Source organism: Carcharodon carcharias, chromosome 23 (genome assembly GCF_017639515.1).
Source record: "Carcharodon carcharias isolate sCarCar2 chromosome 23, sCarCar2.pri, whole genome shotgun sequence".
In the NCBI taxonomy this organism is placed as follows: Eukaryota; Metazoa; Chordata; class Chondrichthyes; order Lamniformes; family Lamnidae; genus Carcharodon; species Carcharodon carcharias.
Window position 1 is genome coordinate 32,539,357 of NC_054489.1, and position 20,199 is coordinate 32,559,555.

The following is a 20,199-nucleotide window of genomic DNA, read 5'->3' on the forward strand; positions in this document are numbered from 1 at the left end:
TGCAACATTGACAGGTTTTAACCAGCTCCCCCATTAGGATGAAGTGTGTGGCTTGCATTGGCCAATATCCTGTAACGCTTTAGTTCTAGCTGGTGGGCGGGACCCAGATGTGGAAGTCCTTCCTCCATTTCTGACAGATCCCATTTTTCTTGTTGGAGTCGGGGGTGGGGGGAGACATGAATCACACAGGAACGAAACCCAAACTGAGCAGGACCAGTTAAACTCAGTGCTGAGTTCTAACTCCCTTGGCACTCGCCCACCAACCCTCCAGTGTCCTGTGGCATCTGCTTCCGCACCCACCACCACACTCCCCCATCACCCCAACCCCCACAGATCAAAAATCTCATGAATCAAGGCACTTTTTAACCAAGGTGGGTCCGGCGAGTTGGAAAACTTCCTGACTCAGGATAACCGCCTCAACAGTCAAAATCTGGTCTTAGATATCACTCATGTTACTGACAGTTTTCAAAATTATCAGTTGCTTTCAGTTAAAAATATTCCTATGAAATAAATCTACTGATCAGTCTCTAAAATCTCAGCTCCCACAATATGCTATTTCAGAAGAATTGCCTTTATTTAAGTAAATCACATCTGGAGACGTGGCTTTCCAAGTTTAAATCCGAGCCCACTTTGTCTCTCATGTATAATGTTTTGCTGTCCATGGTTAATAGGTCCTGGAGAGTCTCAACTTGCACATGAGGAATAGTTTTAAAAATGTCGTAACTCATTCAAGATGTCACAATGCTCATTGAGTACTGTTTACTATGCTGAAACTCATTCAACCAAATCATTTTTACCATTGTTTTCCCGCTGTTCCAGGCTTCTCTGTGAATTGTTGCACTAGGTAAAGGGTGTCAGTGCCGTGGAATAGGATGCTTTTGTCTTTTACCTAATGGCGGCACCAAGTCCCTCCAGGATAAATATAAAACAATGGCCAGGATTTTTCATATGGTGGGCGGCCAGGCTGGGTGAGAGGGAGTGGGGATGGGCGCGGAACCAATCGCTGCCTGCAATCTGCACTGCGCCGCCATTTTACGCGGGCAGGCCAATTCAGGCCTGCCCAGCATTAAATGCAGCCGGTAGCACTGCCTGTGCGGGCTGGGGGAGGAGGAAGAGTCGGGACCAGAGCTCTTTTGCGCATGCACACAAAAGAGCACAGCAATCTCCCTGAGGCACAGAGCTGCCTCAGGCAGGTTGAATGGATATTAAAATAATTGAATAAATGATTTAAAAATGTACTTGAACATGTCCCCTGATGTGACTGTGTCACATGAGTTGGGATGTCTTTTTAGATTTATGAAAAATTATTTAATTATTTAATAAAAGATTCAGGAAACCTCATCCCACTCATGAATGAGGTTTCCTGAAAAACGTGAAGGTTGTTTGGGCTTTTTGCCTGCCCGCCAACCTTAAGGTTGGACGGGTAGTGTTACTAATGACAATAACTGCTTTCTTAATGGCCTTAATAGGCAGTTTACATTTTGGACGCACAGCCAACTCCAGTGCGCGCACACCGAGTGAAATATCGCGATGACATAGGGACGTACGCCCAACGTCATTGCGTGTCGTTTTACGTGTAGGGCCTGCTCCCACACGCCGACTGGAAGATTCGGCCCAATAAGATGGAAGTGTGGCTCCCTCAGCTCTATCCCGACAATGTGCCTCATCCCAAGCCATGAAAGGTCCACAACTCCTTGTAACTTGTTGCATTTTGGGATTGTGGCTTAATCTACCTGGCAGGGACTTTTGATTTCACTATGAAATAATTTTGACATGCAGTAAATCTAAGATCGCTTCTAAATATCTTGCTTTTACCTTTCCTACCAAGCTCTTTGCGCTCCGAAGTTGCCTAAACCTCTCCAATTCTAACTTTTCATGTTCTTTTATTGGATGTGTCAGATGTTAGCCCCTCAAGCTTCTCCCATTTTTTTTTCTGCTGATATTAATCACTTTAATCACCCCACTCTTTTTCTAGCCTCTGGCTTAAGCTCTATTTCTGGTATGTAAGTTGTGTTTTCTGCTGTGAAAACAGACTCAAAGGCCGGGACTTTCTAACCCTTCCCGCCAGTGGGATCTTCCAGTCCCCCTGAAGTGTATGGAATTTTAAATGGTTCGCTGCGTACGCCATGGGAGAACCCACGGTGGTGGCGGGGGTGGGAATGGGGGGGCAGAAAAGTCCATCCAAAATACTTGTCCAATGTGTGTCATCTCCTCATTTCCCATGATAATTTATCCAGTCTCTACTTCTAAAGGACCAATGTTTACTTTAGCTACTGTCTTCCTTTTTACATACTTGCCAAAGCTCTCATAATCTGTTTCTATATCCCTGGCTAGTTTACTCCCATTGTACTTTTTCCCTTTTTTATCAAGTTTTTAGTGCGTCTTCGCTGCTTTCTAAAACACTCCCAAACCCAGACTGTACTTTGCAAGATTGTCTCTTCAAACGTTTCCCATTGTATATCTACTGCCATACCTTTTAGTTTATTCACCCAATCAGCCTCAGTTAGTGCTCCTCTCATATCTATATAATTGGCTTTGCCTAAGTTTATGGCCTAAATTTCAGGCTTGTAGTGTGCATCAAGTCGACGGGTCCAGAAGTGGACACGAACTGTTCTTCCGCCCTCGATCGGGCTATGAACACAATTTCATGCTGGCTGGCCAATTAACGGGCAGCCAGCGTGAAATGCTTGCTGAAAAAAGCTTCAGTGCTACTGAGGGGGGCAGGAAGAGAGCAGGCGATGATAGAAGTGAGGGTGCAAGTGGGGGCTTCCAGCGAGCTCCCTGAAGACTGACAGCTGCTGCGGAACTGCCTCGGGGAGTTGCCGGCCTGGTGTTATTAAATGCCAAGAAAAAAATGCACCAAATTGTGTCTATGCAGCACATTCAAGCACCTGACGACAGATCTCAAAAAACATCAGCCCCCAGATATCTTTTTTTATTCTATTTCTCCCCAGACATCTCATCCCGCCCTTGGATGAGGTTTCGTTAAAAACGGGCTGCCCGTGCATCGAGTGTGAAATCACACGGGCAAAGTAATATCGTGGACAGTAGGGTTTTCAATGGCCTTAATTGGCCCCTTAATTGTCAGTGGGTGCTGCTCTGACTCCAGCGTGCACCTGCCGACCTCAATATTGCTCATGTATACGATGATGTCGGGGCAAATGCCTGACGCCATTTCACGCAATTACACGTGCGTTCGGATGGGCGCATGCCTGCCTGATCAACATAAAATTCTGGCCTATGATTCTTGGCTGGGACTCAACTATGTCGTTTTCAAGCTTAATATGGAATTCAATTGTTACTATGTTCACTATTTCCCAATGAATCTTTTACTATGAGATTACTAATTAGCCCTGCCTCATTACATAATACTGGATCTAAAATAGCCTTATCTCTAGTTGCTTCCACAATGTATTGCTCCAGGAAATTGTCACAAAATAATTCTATAAACTCATCTTCCAGATCACCTTTGCCAATTTGATTGCTCTAGTCTAGCTAAAGATTAAAGTCATCCACAGTTGCAACATTGCCTTTGTTACATGCTCCAATAGTTTCTTATTTAATGCACTGCCCAATGGTATATAACTACTGTTAGCGACCCTAACACTTGCTATCCGTAATCTCCATTTCTTGTTGGATATTTTCAACTCCTTTTCATATGGATAACAAAACCATATTTCCTTTTCGAGACTAGCAATTTAAGAAATAAAAAGGTAACCATTGTGTCTCATTGAATCTCTTAAATCTGAAAGGCTCAGTGTCATGACTTGGGTCGACCAGATTATTGCAGTGATATTGTTACACATCACTGAGGCAGCAACTATCATTTTATCATGAATTGCATATGCCTTCAGAATTTTAAGCATTTGTGATATAGAGTGTCAAGGCCTTCTTAAAATTCAGAAATGTAATAGCACAGACTTGTTGTAGCATTCCCACAGTTGTTCCAACTTAACACAAAGGCAAGTTCAAATGCCTTCTGTTTCATAATAGCTATAGCTCTGATACACCCTATGGAATGTATTTGCTGGTAAGTCAGCAGATAGCTTACAGTTATCACTTCCATTCATCCTTAACATTGTAAAACAGATTCATTCTGTCGATCCAATATGCTAGAAAAGAAAAATGTTTTTTTCCAAAAGCTGAGTAGTTCTTCCAAGTCCTCAGAGCGGCAAATCTATGAATCTCACCTTGCCAGCTGGGGCCAACACTTACAAGAAGCTTGGATTTGAAATCGGCCTACAATACTGTGGGGTCAGAATTGGTGTTCCAGGTTCAAGAGTATGGGCTGAAGTCTCCGGTTGGCGGACAGGCGAAGAGCCCAGGCACCTTTGCATTTTTCATGGAACCTCATCCAAGGGCGGGATGAGGTTTCATGAAGTGTTTAAAAATTCAATATTTTTTTTTAAATCATTGATATGTCCCAGCTCATGTGACACTGTCACATGAGGGGACATGTTTTAAAAGTGTTCAAAAGTTTTATTTAGAAATTTTAAACTTAAACAAATCTCCCTGAGGCACAGAGGTGCCTCAGGGAGATTTCTGCACTCTTCCGCACACATGCGCATGCGCAAAAGAGCACACTCCTGACTCAGGGAACCTCCCCCGCCCACACTGGGAGCGCTCAGCACTTCCAGGCCAACGACAGGCTGGGCAGGCCTTAAGTGGCCCGCCCACATAAAATGGCAGCACACACCTGATCGGGGGCACCGATCGGGTTCATGCTCGCTCCCGCCCACCCCCATACAACCCCACCCAACCGGGGTCAAAATTCAGCCCTATGCATTGGCATTTTAGGGGCAAAGACCATTTGCCTTCAGGCACTTTTTAGTTTATACTTCCAACATATTTTGGAACAAAAGATAGCATGAAATGTTCCATCAGATATTTGCATGCACAGAACATATGTTGTTACTTTGTAACAGTCTCTTTAAAAAACAGTATGATTCCAATGAGTTTAAGTTTCAGAAACGTTAGGTATAAGCTACACTTGAGCCAAAGAGTTTGAGATGAAAAATGTCAATTAATTTAATTTTTGTTTTAAATCAGTGGGACTGGATTATTGAATTGTCTCATCCTTTACAAAATTTCCTGTGTCCACTTGAGAATGATGAAGGAATATAAATGAGAGTGCTTCTATTTGTTTTATATGTTCATCTAAGTGACTGATATTAATGCTGGGAAATGAAACACTTCCCTATTACTGGGACCTACTGTTAGCATTAAGTACTTCCAGATCAGGTATAATACTAGCCAACTGCAGAGTAAAGCACTTGCCACTCTGCAAGCAATGTGCTCAACCCTAACCTCAGAGCAGAATTCAGTAGTCCCCAGAGTGATATTTTTCATTTCTCAAGACAGCGATCCTTGACGTTCTTCTAAGTGATATAGCCAATTAGTATTAAGTTGGGGGCAGTTTTGTGCTGTGCTTGTATGTCCACTGAGGATCTGATTGAAATTTCTCAATCACCTTTCATGTAGGACTGTTATAGCCAGCAGTGACACCGAGAAAAAACCTTCATCTTATCTTATGAGCTGGATTAAAACTGTCCCCATTCACCTTCAGGCACTCCCAACAACTATAAATTTTACATCATATACTTTCCATCAACCTTTTCCATTATAAAAACTTATTTCTATATTTGTAATGAAACTGCCAATGTAAGCCTGTCATGTCGTAATTACACCCACCTGACAGGTGATGCCTTGCAGTGCCACCATTTCCAGGAGGGTGGAATTACAGTGTGACAAGTTTACATAGGCAGTTCCCATGATAAACGTGGGCAGAGGAATTTATAATAGTGATAAAATAAGGACAAAGTATATGATGTTAAAGTGGGAAATTAATGAAACCTGCATATTGTAGTCCAATTATCCCCATCCACTAATTCCACTTCACCTGAAATCTACTGACTCTGTCAACACTACAGGACATTGATATATAAACTTAGGGACAAATATTGGAATGTTTATCTGCTCTGACCATTAATAAGTACCTTATGAGGAAAGATTTGCAGGAAGAAATTCATATGTGCAGCATCTCTGGGAAGACTTATGTCGATTCCCAAGGTGAGGTGCAGGCAGAGCCATAGGCTGCCACCTGTGTGACCATGCAGTATTGTTCATTGATATTCTTGAAGAAAACCATGTGAACCATGCAGGGAGCAACCTGCAGCATTGTCTGTTCCCAGGGAATCAACATAGTCTGCGTAATGTTGCTAGAAGCAGTGCTACACAAACATATTTCTCCCCTTAGACTCTTCAACTTTGGAATCTGAGGTGGTTTTATAGAGGTGTTTAATTTACTAAGTGGAATAGAAAATCTAATGCCGGTTACTATTTTAAGTTAAGCCACAAACGGAAGGCAAGACGATTTAGGTGCAAAATAGTAAAAGGCAAGTTCAGGACCGGCATCAGCTGGCACCAGCACAGAGTGAATAATACCTGGAATAGTCTTCCGGGCAGGGTAGTGGAGGTGAATTCTCTGGAGTCTCTCATGAGGCATTAGTTCTATACTGTGACAGGGAATTGTAGTTTGCCATGGAAGGGGAAGTAGTATGGGCCAAATGACCCCCCCCACATTTCCCCCCCTCCCACCCCCCTGCCAATCTGTATGCATTTTAGTGACTATGTGCAGCTTGTTTACGGTCATCAGTGTGAGCGCCTTTAAAATTTTTTATTTCAATATTTAAAGGGAAAGCTACAGCTTTTTATACATTGCATGTATTATGCAGCTATTGTCCTTGGGGTTTGTTATGTGTTATCTTGTACACGGGTCTGTATATGTGCTTCTGAACAATTTTGTTGCTTGAATATGAACCACACTAACTCTACCCAAAAACAGAAAAAGCCGGAAAAACTCAGTGGGTCTGACAGCATCCGTGGAGAGAAAGACATAGTTAACGTTTCAAGTCCGTGTGACTCTTCTTCAGAGCTTTGCTTTCACATTAACTTTACCCTGGTTTTTGCTGAAGTTGTAGCATTTTTCTCAGTCAGAAACTTAGTCAAAGTGCTGAGGCCTATGCAGCATTTAAACATGAAAAAAATAAATAAATAGTGTTTATTGATGTTAAAATTGTATTTATAAAGCCTGCAGATCAGGGCTGGGATTTTCCCATTGACTTGTGGCGGGACCAGGAGATCGCAGCGGTGGGCAGGTGTGGAAAATCCCATTCCAGGGATGTTCAGACTTTGGCTTGTGTACAATCTTTGACCTGAAAGCCATGATAGTCCAGACTGTGAAGGTCATTTATACTTTTTCTCTTTATATTTTTATACTTCTGTTTTGTACTCTTGGTTTATTCTATTTGAATTTAGATGATGTCTAAGTTCATAAAGGTCTGTTATTGATGCTATTGTCCCATTAGAGCATAAAACTTTAATTGGGGCACTAAATTATGTTAGTATCTTCAGCTTAAAATTGATGCAAATTAATCCCCATGGGCCCAAAGAAAAATAAGCTTAGGCATTCCTGATGACAATTGTAAAAATGGAAGCCAGAAAGACAAAGAGTACTAAAGTTATGAGGTACTTGGAAAGTAGGTTAGAGCAGCTTATAGTTACTACAAATTGGACAATTATACACCATGTCAAGATTTGTTTGAAATAGAACTAACAGGATTATGGCACAGTGCTTAAATGTTCTTATAGACCTGGCATTTCACTCTCCCCCGCACATATCTAGAATTGTTTTTAATTCTAGGTTTTGCTTGTTTTTATTTTCAATGTATCCTTGCACAGTCTTGCTTCCCAGGACCTCCTACTACTTGTTGCTTTAAGTGGAATGATGGGAAACTGAAGCCGAGTCCCAAAATATATCCCCCCACAATTTTCATAACGTAATGATTGTAACTCTGGTAGGAAAATTGCAGTACTCAAGCCATAATTGGGAACATCACTGTCAAAAATTTAGAGAGTGCTGCTAACAATTTAGCTCAGGATTTGCTCTGGTGGTTTTCCCTCAAGCTGCATCACTGCCAAACACCATGGCCAGAGTTTTACACCCATTGGGCTGGCACGCGTCCAACCTGAATGAGCGTAAAATTACGTGTGATGATGTCGGGTGAGCATCCCGACGTCATCGCGCACTCGCGCGGTATTTTGTTCGGTGGGCACGTGCGTGAGTCGGAGCCACGCCCGCCATTAATTAAGCGGCCTATTAAGGCCCTTAAGAACCCAATTGACTCAAATTTTTCACTGCTCGTCCAACCGTTCAGTTGACGGGCGGACGAAAAGGCCACGTGGTCTTTACATTTTTTGGCGAGACCTCATCCGCGGGGAGGAGGAGGTTTCGACAAGTGATTAAAATAAAAGTAAAGGCAGCTCTGTGCCTCAGGGAGCTTTTACTGTGCACAACCCCGCGCATGCGCACGCTTCCGGGCTCCTCCCGCCCCCACCCCGGCAATGCTGAGCACTGCAGCTCGCGTTTCATGCTAGTTGGCCGTTAATTGGCCAGCTAGCGTGAAATCCATGTCAGGGCCCGATCGTGGACAGTGGCCAGCTTTGCAACGGCTCCTGGGTCTGCCCGCCACGCCAGCCCGATGAGGGCAAAACTCTGCCCCATTAATCAGAAAGAAAGACAGTTCTAAGCACTTTATCACAGATCTCAGAAACATGTCTTCATTGCTTATTTTACCAACAGCACTTCAAATTCATTGTGTAAAGTGCAGTAATTATGTATGTAGAAGTTACTTACAAATAATGTCATAATGGTGACCAGAGTTGGGATGCCAGCCCAGTGTATTGAAGTTGAAGTTTTTTCATTGTTTTTGGGTCAAAATTTTGGAACCCCTAGTTAACAGCATTTTGGAAACATCTTCACTACATGGATTGCAGGGATTCACCACCTTCTCAAGAGAATCTAGGGATGGGCAATAAATGTTGGACTTTCCAGTGATGCCCAGACTCCAAGTGCATTTTTTAATGAATGCAATTGCTTCTATGTAGGCGCAACAAAATTCCACAGGCAGCAATAAGATGAATGATAGTTGATTATTTTTGGTGGAAATGGTTGAATATTTTCAAAGAGCTTTCATCCATAGAACCATTGGAATAGGCAGTACATGGTCTCACTTTAATGTCTCATCTGAAGGATAGTGCCTTTCGCAATTGAACATTCCCCTCCACGCTCTATTGGAATGTCATTCCAGAGTATATGCTGAGGTGAGAATGTTGTCAACTGAGTCAGGCTGAGACAGAACAACATCCAGTCAAGAGGAATTGATGAGCTGTAAATGTAAACACACCTTCTACATTTCTTCAGCCCAATTAGTATCTCAGAGGGTTCAGAGTCTTGGGTGGGCTAGTACATTGCTGGGGAGATTGGTTCAGATGAGTATAATGCACACAATCTGGTCATTTAAATGGTTTACTATCCACAACTTGGAATAGGATCATCATTCTCAGCTATAGACTGGTGAAGGTTCCATTAGGCCAAACCCGTGATAGCAGAAGTCCCCATGAATTTCAGGGCATAGGTATTTACAACATTTTTGTCCATGAACTATGCCAATGGACATGATCAAAATTCTGTGTAATTTGAAAGGTAAACTGAATTCAATACTTTGAATTCATTCTATAACTTAATCAATAGAAGATAGCGTATCTCTTAAACAGAGATTAAATATTAGACCTTCCTACTCTCACACTTTTCATGATGCCGAATTTAGGAAAATCTCATGGCCAAAAGCCACTGTTTTGTGGCTTGCACAGAAGAAATTATGGAATACAATACCAAAATATCAGCAAAAATACTGGAAAGTTTTTAATCCTATGTAATAAAAATGCAATTTGAAATATTTAGTCACCAGACACCAGTGGGTCTATGGATGGAATTCTAAAATGCAATCCCCTCAATCCCATGAAATATATTTGGAACTTGACTTATTCAATCATCATACAACACATGCTTAGATTATGATCCTTCAAATCTTATCTATCATCAGTCCAAAAATAAATATTAATACAATTAGAATAATTATAAATAAAGCAGATTATTATTATAATATTCCAGGTCTTAAAGCGAGCTAATGCTGAGGCAATTTATACAATCAAAATGTTTCCAAACCTTTAATGTAGAAGACAGTGTTAAATGTTAATGCTGGAGATCTCTTCATTTTACACAGGACCAACATAGCAACCTTGAAAGTTATTTGTGTCAAACAGTCCAGGAGCTAATTTTCATTGGTCTGTTCTTTACTGTTATCAAGTGCCAAACTGTGTAGGTGATAGGCTTTAGGAATAACAAACTACAGTGCATACTACATTAGAACCATCAGGATAGAGTCCTAATGCAACAGAAACTTTGTAGTAGATAGGTTTTTATGGGGAATAATTGCTCTTGTAATATTTCTCATTGATTGGTGCATATTCTACTGTGTTCCATGTTTCCTTGCCTATATGAGTGGGCATCACTTGACATTCCTTCCTTAGAACTCTACTGATCATAACTTTCTGAAGGCTGTGTCTTTCCTGAAATGTTAAAATTTGAAAACTCATACATAAATGGCTCGGGACATTCAGAGTTACAAGAAAGGGACTTGAATAATTGAGCTTTGGACATATTTTTTGCTTCCACTCCCTGAAAAGAATCCTTTGTAGGGCACAAACCTCACCAGCTGCACAAACATTCAGGGGATTAGGCAACCAGATCTCCAGGGGATGATATACTTTGATCACACCCAGAATATTGAAAGATTGAAGGATTGTGGGTGGGTGTGGAAGGAAAGAAAATAATAACACAAGCATGGGAAAAGATAGCCACTCTTCCCTCACTATGCAGGACAATGGAAATGCAATAGAAATATAAAGACGATCTCTTTCTCTACATGATTCTGGAAAGTTCAGATTATTGAATACTGCTATTTAAGATGATAATTCACAGGTAAGAATAATGGCTTCTTTTGCCTTATATCTAAAATGCAGTACAAAAAACATATGTGAAGCTTGATTATACATCAGTATAAATCCCTGATAGGGCAAGGATATACACTGGTAGAACTGCTTACAGCCAGCAAAGGAATCCAGCATTGATCATTGACTTTGGCCTGGATTTTCTGGCCCAGCAAGGCAGCGCCCCAGCCAGAAGACCATTGACTTGTGGCAGGACTGGAAGATCACGGTGGCGGGCAAGTGTGGAAAATCCCACTGTTTGTTTCAGTTTGTTTTAAGACAACATTTAAAAATTGTTGATTTAAATTCTTGAGTGGCATTTCAGCATGGAGCATAAAAGTATGGAGTAAAGCAAGTAGGGAAGTCTTGCTGCAACTGTACATGGCATTGGTGAGGCTGTGCCTAGAGTACAGTGTACAGTTTTGGTCTCCTTACTTAAGGAGGGATATATACTTGCATTTGAAGCAAATCAGAGAAGGTTCACTAGGCTGATTCCTGGGATGAGAGGTTTGTCTTATGAGGAAAGGTTGAGCAGGTTGGGCCCATACTCATGGGAGTTTCGAAGAATGAGAGGTGACATTATTGAAGCATATAAGATTCTAAGGGGGCTTGAGAGGGTAGATGCTGGGAAGGTATTTCCCCCCATGGGGGGAATCTAGAACTAGGAGGCACAGTTTAAAAATAAGGGATTTCCTATTTAAGATGGAGATGAGAAATTTCTTCTCTCGAAGGGTGGATAGTCTTTGGAAATCTCTTCCAGAGAGAATAGTGGAGGCTGGGTCACTGAATATGCTCAAGGCTGTTAGAAGATTAGTGATCAACAAGGGATCAAGGGTTATGGGCAACAGACAGGAAAGTGGAGTTGAGACCATGATGAGATCATGCATGACCTTAGTGAATGGCAGAGCAGGCTTGAAGGGCCAAATAACCTACTCCTGTTTCTATTATGATCTTATGAAAAAGAAACCAAATTTCTTTCTTCATATGCAGCTATCTCTCATTTAGCACTTCTTATGCATTCCAAAAAAAATGGCATGCTAAATGAAAATCATAGGAAAGCATGAAATAAGGGGTAATGTTTACATTAAAAACCTATTGTCTTATATCTCACTGGTCTAAACATACTCTTTCTACTTACTTCTTGCTTGCTGCCCCTCTCACTCCCACTTGCCGCCTCTCTCGACCTCTTCACTCCTCCCATTCACCACCTGACTCACTCCCTCGCTCCAGCTGGCTGTCTGTCTCCTGACCCCTTCACTGTTTACCCCTCGCATCTCTCTCCCAAGGTGAGCCCTCGCTCACTCACAGTGAGGGCTGAGGAGAGGGGTGGTAAGCGAGGCAGCAAGCGGGAGGGAGCAAGGGGGTAGGGAGAGGCAGTGAGCAAGTTGGGAGCGGTGGTGTGTTTAAAAAAACACTGAGCATGCACAGTTACAATATGGTTCTTGGCACTTGTATAGTAACCTGCTAAAATGAAAATGGAGGCAGTGCTATTCAGGTAAGTTCCATTATATACAAACCATATTAAAATGAAAACACGCAATTAGAACATACTTTAAATGGAGCGGGGGGAATACCTGCTTTAAAGTAGCATTTCTCTACCCCATCTGAAGTGTTTGCTTTTATTTCAGAAACTCCATCAAACACCTACAGAAACATTGAGCTTCTTAATTGAGAGCAGTGAACAAAATGACTGCCCCCAGAAATTGGGTTAGTTGGATATCACCATGGTATTGTGAAAAACTGTCCATGTCTGGTTTAAATGGGAATTCAAATGGGCAGTATGATTAAAGACAAGACAACTACAGAGAGGCACCCAAGCGTAATTAAATACACCATCTTAAAGGGCATAAAATTGATTTCTGATTGAACTTTCACCACTATTGACAATCGCAGAATTACCAGGCACCTGTTGGTAAAGCTGCTGATAGCTCCCCTTGTAAATTCTCCTGTCATCTTTAACAACTCTAATTGTAGATATCTACTACTAACATTCAAGGAAGGAGGATCTCAGAAACTAGCCAGCAATAAGTAACAGTTCCACAAGTCAATAATCACGGCACAATTGATGGTAAAACCAGTTCCACAAGTCAATAATCACGATACAATTGATAATCTTTTAAATCTTTTAAATACGATACAATTGATGGTAAAAACAGTTCCACAAGTCAATAATCAGGGCACAATTGATCGTAAAACCAGAGCTGGTTATACCGACAACAGGAAAAGCTAACCACAGGCCCACTTAGTCTGAAATGTTGGATTTACAGAAATCAACAAGAACCACCTGCCTTTTATTAGCAACTTAGAATCGGATGATGTAACATAATGAATTGATTGACCAGAAGGGAGTAGTTCCCAGCAAAGACCTTGTCAGCTACCACAGGGAAAGTCATTCTAGGAATGCATTTTCAATTCAAATTTGAACTATGACCATTGTGTTCTGGCATTTGCAATGTCTGATCAAGTAGATTCTATTCCTGAACAAAGGACTAATTGGTTGTCTTATGATGAACTCTTGTAGCCATGTAACCTGTCTGTTCAGATACTAAGATCATTATGCACCCAATCCAAATAGATGAATGATGCAAGCATGGAATTTCAATTTATTAAATTCATTGTTGAATTAATTTCCACTGCACTGGATCCCTCAGCAAGGTATTTAAATAAGAAACACTGATCCTAGTATAATAGTCTCTATTTAATCATATTTTCAATGCTCAACATACTGAATTTTGACAATCCATCACCTAGTTTCCACCAAAAGTAGCAGAGCTTTTTAAAATTATAATTATTCAGTAATATCCTGAGGGCAGACTTAAAAGTAAAACTTTGTCACACATTATACATCCTTCATCAGCTACCTTCTTTGGCAACGACACCTCCATTATCCCAGCAGCTCAGGAACAATCATGTTCCATACAGCATTTATGAGTAACTTCCATAATCTCACCTGCCCAGCAGGGGACTGTGAATTATATCATGTGTTATAATTTGTGGAATTAATGCAATTTTTGTGAGTTAGAATAGAACAGTGTCGGAACCCCATCAATGACAGGAACTCCCTTCAATACAATCTTTGCCAGCAGTAAAGGATCAGTGAATCTACTTTGTAATAATCATGTTTATCCTTCCTAATTCACCATCCCATTCTTCAACAGAAAGTTATTCAACTTTTATTTTATAAGCTTTAACATTTTAAAAGTAGAAACTTTGATCCATTATTTTTGTTTATTTACAAAAAGCTTGATCAAATGTTCTGGAGGCCTAAACATGGCAAATTGAATATGCAAAAAAGACTACCCTTATGGTTCACTTTTCTCAACCCAGTACAAGAATGATCTGATAAACTGAAATTAATTTGAGGTTTCTCAGCACTTAATCACATGATTTTGATTAATAATAAGCCAAGGATTTTCAGTAAAAGTTGGTCATAAACTCTGCTGGGTGACAGGTCAGACTTGCGAAGTCACATTTTGTTTGATAACATTTCTGTAAAGCATCTTGAAAAGGTTATACTACATTAAGGGCACTATATACATGCATATTGTTATTGTCTTAACAAGTCAGTGGGGCTGAACAACAGATTTCCTTGCCTCAAGTTAGCTCTGACTTTTCAGTCTTATTTTAACTCTTTAAATTAAATAAGTAAATGTTTCGTGTTTCAGGAGATTGAAATGATTTCACAATTTACAGCGCACAACACAGTCCTGAAAACATTGGCCAGAATGTTACGTCCCGTTTCACGGACTGGAAATAACGCGAGATGACATCAAGCAAGCATCCCCACATCATCGGGAGATATTTCGCTCTGCTGGCGCGTGCGGCATTTGGAAGCGCGCCAGCTGACAATTAAGTGGGCAATTAAGCCCATTGACGATGCAGTTAACATTGATTTTATGCGGCCTGTCCACATCTATGGTTAGCGGACAGGCCATTCTCCCAGGCAGCATTCGCACTTTTGCTCAAACCTCAATCCAGGGCTGGGTGAAATCTCCCTGGGGAAATAAAATAAAAAGGGATGTCTGGGGGGCTGTTTTTTTTTATGAAGTATGCTTTCAAGTGCTTGATTGTGCTGTGTGGACATATTTTGAGCATTTCTGTCATTTCCTTTATCCTGTGGAGGTCTCCAGCTCCCTGAGGCAGTCATTGGTCTGCCTTCAGGGAGCTCACTAGAAGTGCTCACCTGCACCTTCAGGTAGGTCAGCTCCTGCCCTCTTCCTGCCCCCACCCCGGGAAGCACTGAGCATTTCTCAGTACGCGCTTCATGCTGGCTGGCTGGCTGTTAATCGGCCAGCCAGCGTGAAATCGCGGCCGGGGGCTGATTGTGGCCGGAGGCCCATTTCTCATCCGCTTTCCGGCCCGCTGATCGCACAAAGAAAATATCCATGCCATGCGTATTGCTTTACCAGAACTGGTTTATATAAATAACTACTTTGTATTTCCCAAATTTATTGTTCTCACCAATCCTAACCTTCAATTGTACATCCAACGCTGAAGTATGTCTGTACTTGTCTCCTCTTAGGTATATGGAGATAAGCCTCAAACAGGCTAAATTTATCCATCCTTGCCAGTCTAACTGTGTTGCGCACATGTTCAGGAAGCTACAGAATGAGCTGATAATTCTACCAGTTCATTAAAAAGAGAATGGATGCATTGCTAGCCCTAATCTCTTCTGTTTTAGCTACACTGCAGTGCTGATGAACAATACTGACAATCAAGTTTGAAATCCTGAATGATGCAATTAATAATAGGCTCCAGCAGGTGGATAAATCTGGATTGCAGATACAAAATCCATTCCCTGATACTTTCCTTCTGATATTTATTAATCTTCTGACCAAATAGCACAAGAAATCCAAAGGGCATTGTCTATTCCCTGGTATCAACAAAATGGGAGTCCAATTTGTCAGCGTAAGTTCCAAATAGGATATCCTGCTTCACATTTACACTGGTATCAAACCTAAAATTACAAGTTGGAAAAATTTTATGCTCATGGGCAGCAAGCTTTACTATTTAAATATGTCTGAACTTATTAGCATGTGAACTGAATTAAACAGAATATCTGTGCCGATACCTGTTTCTTCCTGTAGATTTCTTCAAGGTTTCAAAGAGCGGGTTGTGGGACTAAGCACGACTGCTGTTTCAAAGAACCATCAGAAGCATGATGGACCAAATGGCCTCCCTCTGTATTGTAAGTTACTATGATTCTACATAGTGTACATAAAATAGGGATTTGAAAGACACTCTTTCACTATCTTTGTGATGATAGTCCTGTAATCAAAAGAACTATTTAGATCTAAACTCCCAACACCCACCTTGGTTCTGTTGTTGCTGCTGTTGCTGTTGTTGCTGCTGTAGTTTCTGTTGTTGCTCCTGTAGACTCTGACTGTCAACCGAGATTCCACTGTCATTGTGCAGTTTCTCACCCTCAGGAGAGGGTGTCTGATTTACTGTCCGGTTATTGGCTCCCTGCTTGTTTTGCTTACAGCTGTTCCATCTAAAGAAAAATAAAACAAGAATCAGAATGATTTGAGGAACTTTACAAAGGGAAAGGAAGAGAGGGACAGGTTACAGAGAGGGAAATACATAGGCAATGAATGCTTCCGAGGAAGTAAGTATGAACCAAGTTATAGAAGCTCTGAAGCTATGCAACTAAAGTAGTTCTAGGGAAAGTGCAAAGGGCAGCAAAGATGAGCCCAATCTGAAGATCACTGCGATTTGAAGATGGGTTCACTGGAAAAGCATAAACTTAGAGGTGATGTGGGTATTTTACATAATTAAGAACACTGGCAGTATGTAAAAATGGCTTAAGATGTTGGAGTTGCCGCAGTACTAGAGGGTGGCCATATAAACTGAGAAGGTCCGAAATGATGTTGGAAATTGAGAAGTTTCACTTTTCTCAGAAGATGATCAGATCAGCCTGTTGAATGAGGCCCTAATTATGGCAGTGAGACCCAGGATTCCAAAGCTGAGAGTAAGGCCCAGAGATTGTATTTAATGGAGGCGACAGGGGAATTGCCCATCTGCTGGAGAGTCAGCGAGAGCTCCCCGCTGAATTAAACATCACTGAGGCATTCAAGGATCCCAGGGCCGTAAGTTCCGTCCGCCTACAGCTGCCGCCAACCAGAAGCCAGCAGACCTATTGAAAGGCAGCATCACCAGGGAAGTGGTGGCTGCTGCCATACTACACCCACCCAGGCTTAGGATCATTGCTGGATCCCAGGCCATATTAAGTGGTGGCGGTGGGGTTCACGGGGAAAGGGGAGAGGCAGCGCAGGCAGGGGAGGGGCTGTCAGTGGGCACTTGCCGATCCCAGGCTCCTCGATCAGGCACTGAGTGCCTTTAAACAAGAGTCCCCCACTTTCACTTGGAACCCGTAAGCAATCCCCTCACAGGTTTACATGTCGTGCAAGCCCCTGAGTAAATTGTCAACCTCATTGCCTCAACTGGAGGTGGGGCGGGAAAACCATCCATGGGGTCTTCCCGCCACAAACTGAATCGAGCGGAGGAGGGAAGGCAATGTGTAACCACTTGTCACCCCCTTCCCGTCTGATTAAATGCCCCCGCTGCCATCAAACCAGCCACATTGGGGGGAGTGGGGGGAAGGAGGGGGTATTAAATTCTGTCCCGGGATTCCAAACCTAAGGGTGAGGAGCAGGACTCTAAAGCTGGGAGTGGGGACCCTCATTCTGAAGATGGGACTGTGGACTGACAATTTGCATTGCTTAATGAAAGCATAGATGTTGTTTTGGAAATAACTGTGACATGGATGTCTGGTCCCATCCTACTCCTTGCGGTCATAGCCAGAGAATCACCTGCAATGGCTTATTTTCCCACTCTGGCACTGTTATCTCTGGTTTTCCCATGGATTTATCTGTGGCCCCCACCTATTGCTCATCTACATGCTTCCCCTCAGTGTCATCATCCAAAAACAAATCATTTTCCACATGGACATTGATGACACCCAGCTTTACACCACTGCCACCTCTCTTGACTCCCTGCAGACTGCTTGTCCAACGTCCAATACTGCAATGAGCAGAAATTCCCTCAAATTAAATATGCCAAAGACCAAAGCTATTGTCTTCAGTCCTCAGTCCAAACTCTGTTTCCTGATCACTGACCCCACTGGTCACTGCCTGACTCTGAACCAGTTCACAACCTTGGTGCCGTATTTGACTGAGAGGGGAAGGGCCCGATTTTCGAGGAGTTGTGGAAATCCCCAAGGACCTTTAAAATATCCGGAAGACCCACCCTCATTTCTGCAAGTTTCCATTTTCGCTGGTAGGGGAAAGGGGTATGACATGAATCACACAGGCAGGAAACCCAAACTCAGCTGGGTCATGCTGAGTTCCAACAGATGTCATTCCAAAGCCCAAAAAGGGTTTTGTCTCATAGTGTGGAAGTCACAAATTTATGGAGGAGACATAAATGCTCATGAAGGGTGGATAATACATGTAGAACTGTCAAGCTCTCAACTTATTTAAGCCCCCAGCTCTTTAAAAATGAACAAAGCTGCCTAACTGCATAATGAGAGTTGAAAACAATATGTTCCAACAATAACAGAAGCTGCTTGTTGACATTACCTCAGGACTATTAATGGTTGGATGCTTTCCACAACCTACAATTATCCCAGCAGCAGGGGTTGTGAGCTCACAGTTTGATTTGCAGCTCAAATAGGTTATTAAATGATTAACAGCCTTTGATGGTGGGTTAATGAACACAAGTCTGTTGTTTTGATAAGGAATTAAGTACTTGAGGGACTTTTGCAATTTAGAATTGGCTTTCACAAATGGGAGCTTTTTTATTACAGTGTAATTGTAATAGATATTTAAATCTTTATTTACTTTATCCCAATATGGCTCCTGAGATCTGCCCAGGGTGGGTAATGAGTGAGTTGGCTAGGAGTGTGTAAGGGCAAAATGGGTGGGGCATGTGTTGGCATGAGTTGGCTTGGAGGTTCTAAGGGGCCATAGGGACTGGGGAAGGGGGGATATAAGTTGTCATGGGTGGTGCATGAGGAGTGGGTGGGGGGATGTCATGAAAATATAAAAATTTTCATATTATTGCGATTTATTGTAAAGGTAGGCTAATAGTGGTGTTTGGATAGGGCCTTGTGTATGTGAATGTGTGTGTGGAGGGTTTAATTGAATTTCAGACAGTTGGGGCAGAATTTTCTGCCTGTTAGGTGGGCGGGCCTGACCCAATCTCCGGCGGACGGGGAACTGATCCCTGCCGGAGAAGCGGGCCCCACCGCCATTTTAAGTGGGCGGGCCAATTAAGGCCCACCCAGAGTGACGCCTGGCGGGAAGTGCTATGCGCTTCCTGGACTTGGGGGGAGGGGATTCCCCAAATGCGAGAGATGCATGCGCACGAAACAAGCGCACATCTCCCTGAGGCTAAGTGCTGCCTCAGGGAGATCACTGAAAATTGTTCAAACATTAAAACTAGAAAAATTAAAAAATCATTAATATGTCCCCCTCATGTGACAATGTCACACAAGATGGGACATGTTAATAAATTTCACTAAAACTTTATTAAAGTTTTTTAAACCCGACATGAAACCTCATCCTGCCAGTGTTTGAGGTTTCATGTTTTTTTCAGAAGCCCACTGGGGCTCCTGGCCTGCCCGCCAGCCTTAAGGTTGGACAGTCAGAGCCTTTAATTGATTTAACTACCCTGTCAATGGCCTCAATTGGCCATTGACAGGTTGGTGGGCGGACAGCTAATTTCGCTGACCCCCGCTGCCTTCCTGAAAATTTAAATCAGGTGGGGTGACATCAGGGGTTCCCCCCGACATCATCCCGCTTCATTTTGCAAGTCGGAAAGTGGACCCCTCCCCCTGCTCACCGACGGCAAAACTCAGCCTTTGGTCTGGGTGCTTTGATGTATCAGAAGAGAAGCTAGGTTAGAAATGCTAAATACGTAAACATGGCTCAAGTTTTAGAATGTGAGGTGTGAAGAATATTTGCATTTTTAGATAAACCAGAAGAGTGAATTTCAAAGAGATGATAAAATGTTACTCCTGGCTATAAGAGGCTAAGCCAAACTGTGTGTTTATTTTTCCCAAGGATTATTGATAATATGAGTGCTAAGAAAGATTTATATTATGGAAAAAGTGAAGTTGCAAAGACATACTGGGACAATGGACCTTACATTAAAAAGGGAGAAACCTATATAAAGGAGATGAGGTCATGTGTAAGAAGAAGGCATTCTAAGATCCAAAAGTGTGAAAAGCCTCCAGCCTCTTTGTACCAAGCTGCTGTCTTCAGGAACTGAAGCTAAGAGAATTCATTTTAAATATCACTGTCCAGG

The 20,199-nt window shown here is 42.2% G+C and overlaps 1 protein-coding gene across 2 annotated transcripts in view; it reads right to left on the reverse strand.

Annotated features, from left to right (window-relative positions):
- LOC121269222 (tumor necrosis factor receptor superfamily member 16-like) overlaps positions 1–20,199 on the reverse strand; it is a 179,560-nt gene that overhangs the window by 18,991 nt on the left and 140,370 nt on the right. For both annotated transcript variants that reach the window (XM_041173766.1, XM_041173765.1), the window contains exon 5: positions 16,203–16,384. In XM_041173766.1, coding sequence (XP_041029700.1) covers positions 16,203–16,384 — 182 coding nt within the window. The remainder of the gene's footprint in view (positions 1–16,202; positions 16,385–20,199) is intronic.